This window comes from Ailuropoda melanoleuca, chromosome 1 (assembly GCF_002007445.2).
Source record: "Ailuropoda melanoleuca isolate Jingjing chromosome 1, ASM200744v2, whole genome shotgun sequence".
NCBI lineage: Eukaryota > Metazoa > Chordata > Mammalia > Carnivora > Ursidae > Ailuropoda > Ailuropoda melanoleuca.
This window is the reverse complement of record NC_048218.1, coordinates 129492562-129500754: the sequence shown is the minus strand read 5'-3', so window position 1 is coordinate 129500754 and position 8193 is coordinate 129492562. Positions and strand designations below refer to the sequence as shown.

General features: G+C 35.9%; 1 protein-coding gene across 2 annotated transcripts in view; it reads right to left on the bottom strand.

Moving 5' to 3' along the window:
* Positions 1 to 1758: 1758 nt before the first annotated feature.
* The window catches only part of PHTF2 (putative homeodomain transcription factor 2), a 120044-nt gene continuing 113609 nt past the window's right edge, over positions 1759 to 8193 (bottom strand). For both annotated transcript variants that reach the window (XM_011225517.3, XM_034667028.1), the window contains exons 16-18: positions 7394 to 7489; positions 5048 to 5173; positions 1759 to 4183 (exon numbers count right to left, since the gene is read on the bottom strand). In XM_011225517.3, coding sequence (XP_011223819.1) covers positions 4163 to 4183; positions 5048 to 5173; positions 7394 to 7489 — 243 coding nt within the window. In that variant the 3' untranslated portion in view covers positions 1759 to 4162. The remainder of the gene's footprint in view (positions 4184 to 5047; positions 5174 to 7393; positions 7490 to 8193) is intronic.

Here is an 8193-nt window from a genome sequence, read left to right as displayed (position 1 = left end):
AAACAGTCTCCCCACTGGGCGCTCCACATGCTCTTCAGATCGCTGTTTCCATGCTTTATGCCCTGCCAGGTTCTTTGTCTACCTTCTCTCCAGCACAGTGCTCTCTAGGCTGTATTCCAGCCAAGCCTGCTGACCTTTAAAACTCCAGGCTTGGGATGCCTGGGTGGTTCAGTCAGTTAAGCGTCTGCTTTCAGCTCCGGTCATGATCCCAGGGTCCTGGAATTGAGCCCCACATCAGGCTCCCTGCTCAGCAGGGAGGCTGCTTCTCCCTTTTCTGGTCCCCCTGCTTGTGCTCTCTCTCTGTGTCAAATAAATAAATAAAATCTTTTAAAAAATTAAAAAAAAATTATAAACTCCAAGCTTTAAGCCTCGCTGGTTACAAGAACTCACAAAATTCTGCTCCTCTCACTTTCCAAACCAACGGCTATGGGGAAATGTTCTCTTTGTGCACTCCCCTGTGAGCTCCTCTCTCTCTCTCCCTTCTGTGCAACCAGTTACCTCCCCTCCACAACAGCCAGGATCTGTTTCTCCCCTAAACCTTGTGTCTGCACTTCCTACCTTCTTCAATGTGGCTTCTTCTCTACCTTCAGTTGTGGAGTTTGTTCTGCCGGTCTTCAGGTCAGTTTCTGGGGTACTTAGGATGATTTGATAGTTATCTAGTATTCATGGGATGAGGCGAGCCTAGGGTCCTCCTACTCTGCCATCTTCCTGTCTGTACAGAATATACTTTCAAAGAGAATAAAAGAGAGTGTGGGTACTGTCATCAACTAACTAGGGCAACCTCGAACAAGCTACTTAACCTCTTTTGTGGTCTGTTTTTTAATCTGGTAAAACAAGAACTTTAGACTAGGTGGTGTCTAAGGTCCTGTTTGACTCAGGTCATTCATTCATTCAATAAATAGACTGAGACTGTTCTATGTATCAGGCACCATTTTATATGCTAGGAATACAGTTAAAATCTCATGGAATTCCTGATCTTAAGGCAATAATTCTCAAGGTGATGAGGACTGACAGGTGAGACAAATTTTCCAAATCCTTTGAGGAATATCTTTTTGAAAATATACTGCCTCCTAGATCCACAGTCTCATCCCTAGGAGGTAAGCTCTGTGGGGAGCCAGTGTTACTGATAAGCATTTGTGATATCCTTTGTATAGGCTTGGCAGAAAAAAGGTTGAGAATTAGTGTTCTAAGTGATATAGCAATTCAGGGAGGTGCCAGTCATGTGCTCTATTTTGCAGTCTGAAAGGAGATTCAGTAAAAGAGCCAATTCTAAGCTTAAGGTAAGTTTGAAAGTGAATTTGAATTAATAGTCCCTGATTTATTAAAATCCTATGAACACTTGTATTACTTAGGTAATAGAAATATTAGAATGCTTACCCATCTTATTTTTGGCCATGATCTCTCATGCTGAACTCATGTGGCAAAATTGTTTGATTAAAAATACCACTATCCTTCTGACAAAGAGTTTTAATATCCCAGGCCAGAGCCAGTTTTCTGTTTTTAAATACAAACAAACAAGCAAAAAAAAAAAAAAATTAATGATATGATAGCATTTTGATGATGAAAGACCTGTGTATGTATTATTATTCTTTCGTGTTAAGAATAATAACAAAATCTTAAATGTCAGGGAGTTTAAAAAAACTTATTTCCATTCCCCTTAAATCTGAGAGTTATAACTAAAGTTCATGCTATAGTAAATACAAAATTTCCATAGAAATGTATATGGATTGAAAATGGAAAACAAAACAAAACAAAACAGAAAACACCTCCAGCTTAACACTGTCAGCATAGAATATTTTATTTTAAACTTGCTGTTCAAACTTTCAAATACAACACATGTGGCAAAGAAACAACAGTTAACACACAACATCTGCCACAATTCTATCTTTGAACTGCCTTTTCTATATTATGTGATATATTACAATTTCTTTCAATTTCTTACATTCATGGTATTCTTAAAGGCAGCAAATGTCAATTTTTCTGCTCTGGAAACAGCTCCATTAATGTTTTGAAATTGCTTAAAATGACAACTTTTTCCTTTTGGTATTCTACCGCTGCCCACATTAGTGACATAATTCATATTATTTATAGGTTGTTGAGAGGTATACTGTACTCAACAAATCAACTCCCAACTCTAAGTTAAAATGAACTTCAATCCAAAACAAACATTTTCCTAAATCAGTATACTCAGCTACCTTTCTCAAAAATATTTCCATTCTGAAATAAGTTTTTTTTGTGAGATACAATAGTTTTATCTTTTATTCCTAACAGAACTCATGCTGTACTTTTTTTCTCAAAATATATTTGATATATTCTGTGCAAAATGTTAAGTTCTGTATAGGTATGTACCTTATTCTGAAAAAGTTTATAAAATATAATTCCTAAAAACAACCTCAACATTAGACAATAGAGGAAGAAGAAACATATCAAACAAAGCCTAATTTTTCACATGAGAAAATAAGTATGTTCTTAAAGCTCCAGTAATACATTCCTTGAAAAAACTCAGAATGCACTTTGGTCATTATTAAACATAAGAGAACAAAGGCAAATAAAACAAATTGGTTTTGTCGTTTTCTACACAAAGAAAATACACTACACAATGAGGCTGAATTGAGGCTGATCAAAAGGAATGGTAAGAGCAAAGTGATATTACGACATGGCTCTGTTCTCCACACATTCCTGATCTTAAGATTATGATTTGGGGATTAAAACTGCACCAATCAAATAAATCATTTACAATTAATTATTTTAAATTCCCTAAAACATGGTAAAAAACGTGAGGATATTCAACATGATACACCTTGCACCAAGAAAATTCTATACTGTTTCAAATAAATTCGTTGTTTTAGAAACTGGATACTCAGTTTAAAAAAAAATTGCAAAAACATTTCATGTTTTATGTAATTCCTAATATATTCTTGATTGTACAAATGTAACAACTTAAAATCAGGGCCCAATGTAAGATACCATCACATTCGCCCTATTTACCTAACATGCCAACATGGTAAGTTCTCATTTGGACACTTGGCAAACTGCATGTGTGTGTGGTCAGGGGGAGCAGGTAACTTTCCAGGTTAAAAGCATCTAAAATAGCCCTTATAAAATTGGGGGTGAAGAGGGTGCACCAGGTTAAGTTTAGAGGACAGAATTTGCAAACTGAAGCTCTTTTCTGAAAATCTGGATATAGTTTTATAACTAGCAATCAGAGGAATATTTTATTGATTCTTAACCTTATTCTTAAGTTGTTCATTTGAGTGTGTATACACTATAGTGTACCATGGGGAAAAATTATTTTACTTCAGTAAACATAATGTACTTTAGTAATATCAATAGGCACTTCACTTGTGAGATGAGTGTATACCTCACTCAAAAGGATACCATATCATGCCCTAGTACACTATAACATACCCCATATAAAGATACGCATTTAAAAGTAACAATTTTAAAAAGTGCACATTTTGAGCATGCACAGTAGGAGCTGTGCAAACAGCCCAGTGTTTCAAATAAATACCATTATTACTAGTTAATTTTTATCAAAATATCTTACAGTATGGTAACCATTTACAATTATTGCTCTATTAAGAGTTTTATCATCAAAGAGCACTTGTTGACCTGTTATGTAATACCACATATATTAATACTGAAGGGTGCGTAACTGCAGCTTAATCAGTGTAGATCCTGGCATTGTTCCAAAATAATTCAAAAAAAACCCCGACTGGATCTTGATTTACCAAAGAAGATACTTTCTGTGTTTAGCTGAGTCCAATGCGATATTCCAAAGTTAAAGACGTTTTCCTCAAGTAAGGCAAGTTCACGGCATTGATGGAGAAACAGTGCTTAGCAATGGCTTCTAGTCTCAAGATTTGTTATTTTGTCAATTATTTATGAACAATTACCAGGATCTCAAGTATCTGGATATCAGTTTTATCACCCTTGCAACAACTAAGTACATCAATGCTAAAAATAAAATATAAAGACTAAAAGAAATGTAAAAAACAGTGAACAAGTAAAATAAATATAAGAATTGCACAAGACAGTCTGATGTAAACACTTCGGTTTCCCAGCTGAGACTCCTGAAGCAAAGAGTCAGTGACTGCTTTCAGGCAGCTTAGTTGGTACTCTTATTCTGGAAAAGAGGCTACATCTTCTTTTCTCTGAATTGTCATGATTTAATCTTCCACAGCTAGTGAGAAAATAGCAGAAGTAGTAACCATTAGAGTCAGTTTTAATACGGTAACTTACTAAATTATATCATGTACTGTTTTTATCTAAATTTCATTCATAAACAAGGGTAAGTTCTACTTTTTTAAACTCCCTTATCTCTGTGTTTTTAAGAATTCGCCTTGAGGGGCGCCTGGGTGGCTCAGTCGTTAAGCGTCTGACTTCGGCTCAGGGCGTGATCCCGGCGTTGTGNTTTTTTTTTTTTTTAAGATTTTATTTACTTATTCGACAGAGAGAGAGAGACAGCCAGCGAGAGAGGGAACACAAGCAGGGGGAGTGGGAGAGAAAGAAGCAGGCTCCCAGCGGAAGAGCCCAACGTGGGGCTCGATCCCAGAACTCCGGGATCACGCCCTGAGCCTAAGGCAGATGCTTAATGACCGTGCCACCCAGGCGCCCCTCCCCTGCTTTCTTTTAATGGGAAGAAGCACTACTGGTTTAGTATCAATAATCTACACCTTATTTGCTAAAAGCCGTGCATATGTTGGAGGATGTATGTACTGCTATATAATAAATAATATCACTTTTGGCTAAAAAAAAGCAGGCTCTTCTTTTCCTTTTTATCACCTAAATTAGATTCAGATTATGTAAGTAAAAATAAATCCCTTTACTTATTCTACACAAGAGTCTTATTTGTATGAACACTGTTCCAAATGAGGAGTTCCATCAGCATTATAAACCAAGAATATTATTCATTCTCTGCATACAGCATTATCAAAATGACTTCATCACTGCACACAGGAGATCTCAAAAGAGTGATGGGATAAAATAAATGTCACAAAATGTAACAGAGCACTAAGAAATAAAAAAAATACCGGGAAGGTCTTACCTTTAAATTAAATCCAAGCAAGTCACTGATAACACCAGAGACGGCTGACAGGATGACAACCTGGGTGATGTTATAAAGCAGTGGATTCATTGTAAGCCCATATAATCTAAAGGGACTGTCCAATTCCTAGCAGAAGAAAAAACCCGTGAGCGCGGAAACTCATTACAAAAATTATCAGTTAAACTAATTCAGGACAATATACAATGAGAATTTTCAAAAACACTTTCAAAAAACAGTTACAAATTATGGGTACTTTTAGAAAGGATAAACTTGATTAAACTTGAAAGAAGTAAATACACTTTGTTGTGTTGTTTTTTTTTCCCTAGAAGTGATTTTCATTAAAAGAACTCTATAACCTAACTTAGTAACTCTAATTTCTGTCTCAAATGAAGGACTAGTAATGTACTGGTCTAGTAGCTACCAAGGGGTTTGAAAACATTTTCTAAGATAAGAACAGAAAATGGAAGAGAACAGTATCTTTTTGGAAAAAATTAGAAAATTAGCCAAATTTTCTGCCAGTATTAATACATACGTAAAACTCCCCTTTGAGATAATTACTTTTCGAATGTAAAAACTGATTCAAAGATTTAATATTCTCTGATTTATTGATTCTCAGATTTAAAATTATATGGCAGGCCCTGTGTTAGGCTCTAGGAAATTAGGATTCAGTCCCTGTGCTGAAGGACCTTATAGTCTAATAGACATGCAAATAAATAATTCAACCGTGAGCCTCCCATAGAAGAGGTGTGTATAAAAGGTTCCAGCCCTAGAGGAAGGTGCTCCTAAAACTTTGTGGGAGGAGATAACAGGCATTCTGTGAGACACATGAGAACATGGCACCTTTGACTCACTACAGGCTGCTCAGCATTTTAGAGCCCAAGCGCAAGGAAAGAAAGCCTTCAAATTTATAAAACTGGCTACTGAGGTAAGGGTCACTCTTTATGCAGATTGTACTGACAGACTGGCACCAGTGGAATTTAATTAGGGGAGAAGTGTATGAGAAGTGCAGGTGAGGAAGATCACCAGCAGAGGGGAAGCCATGTGGAGGACGGGCTGGAGAGCTGGCAGACTAGAAGCAGGGAGGCCTTGAGGGTTCAATGGACCAGAGCTCAAGGGAGAGAATGAGGGTCTGACTTAGGGCAGTACTGACAGGGAAGCGGGATGCACTGGAAGCTATTTGAGAGGTTGAATCAATGGGCCTCAGAATTTCTTGGCAGTGAAGAGGGAGAGAGAGGGAACAATAGATATTAAGTCCCCAGTTTCTGAGTAGAATACTGTGTATGGCCGTGTGTGATCAAAAAGGACCACACTGTTGTGCTTTGTACTTTAGTATACTGCCCACATGTGCACCAGACAAGCCTACCCACCTCTTCAGAGCCTTGTCAATACCTAATGTATACTGTGAGGCACTATATTCCATTAAGACTTTTTAATTGACTGAAGAAATGATTGTAACACTGAGACACAACTATTTTTGTACCATTCTTTGAACACTTAAAAACAACTCTAAGAATTACATTCAATTTGCCATAGAAATTGAGATTTTAAAAGACACTTTCCTTTCAAGAAAGAAAAGCATTACCAACACTGCAAAGCAGTGCTAAAAATATTTTATCAAATTGCCTCCAAGGAGTTATTATGAAATCAGATATTTTGAAATTATATTCTTTTTGATTGTTAGAAAAAATGATCTGAAAATTTAAATGTTTACTGGTAAAATATGTTTATTATAATTATTATGTAGTATTACTACTTTTTAAGCTAACTCAGGCCAAACAGAAGACTGCTCTCAGAGATACAAAAGGAGAAAATTTCCAAATTAACATCAAATCTCCCTTTTTGAAATCTATTTTAAGTTCTAGGAGGCAAAATTTCCAAAGATGCCAACTTCTACAATACATTAAACATTATTAAAGTCTTAAATTTTTAAAAATTATAAAAGTTTAGGGGCGCCTGGGTGGCGCAGTCATTAAGTGTCTGCCTTCAGCTCAGGGAGTGATCCCGGTGCTCTGGGATCGAGCCCCACATCAGGCTCCTCCACTAGGAGCCTGCTTCTTCCTCTCCCACTCCCCCTGCTTGTGTTCCCTCTCTCGCTGGTGTCTCTCTCTATCAAATAAATAAATAAAATCTTTAAAAAAAAAAAAGTTATAAAAGTTTAAAATAATTTGGATTACTTTAATTTTACAGTAAGTAAAACGTACATGGCATAAATGTGTTCAAATATAATTTGGAAACACTGGATAATCATAAAAACCAAACACAAGGTAGGATCTGCAAACAGAGGACTCAGATATAATGTCAGAACAGCATATTCTACATTATATCCATTTTCAGTTTTATTTTTACCTTTAGCAGTTTAGTAGCCAGCTTTAAAACATTATTCACTAGTGTCAGTTCCTCTTTTTTGTTAGGTTTCTTCTCCATTTTCAAGTAGAGGTTTATCTTTTTATAAAAAAGGAATAAATAGTTAAAAATACTTAAAATTACAACAAATACTCATTTCAAAAGGAACTGATAGTCACTGAAATGTTAATGGTGGTGGTCTGGTTATTGAGATTACAGATGACATTAATATTCTCCTTCATACTTTACTGTATAGTCCAAATTTCCCACAATAAACATGTTATTTTATAATAAGAAAATAAGGACTTATTTAAACTTTTCAAATATAATGCAAGCTGACACAAGAAAGGCAAACTGGATGTCATTATTTAATAATAGGTGAAACATTAGTCCCAGAGCCAAAGCAACCTAAAGAATAAGGAAGAACTAGGGTAAAGTAAATCAATTAACCAGTTTGTTTGTTCCTCTCCCCTTTCCCTTTAATTGAGCTCCTGTGACAGGGTTACTGATTTTTTAAAATCAAATTATCCCTGACAAAAATACTAAAGAAGTTTTCATTGGCTGTAAGTTTCTTGGAATAATTCCTATGAAATGGTTAAGGAAAATATTAAACAAATTCATACAAAATAAAGTTAACCATCAAAATTATTATGTTTTATTTTTTTTTTTTTTTTTTAAAGATTTTATTTATTTATTTGACAGAGATAGAGATAGCCAGCGAGAGAGGGAACACAAGCAGGGGGAGTGGGAGAGGAAGAAGCAGGCTCATAGTAGAGGAGCCTGATGTGGGGCTCGATCCCATA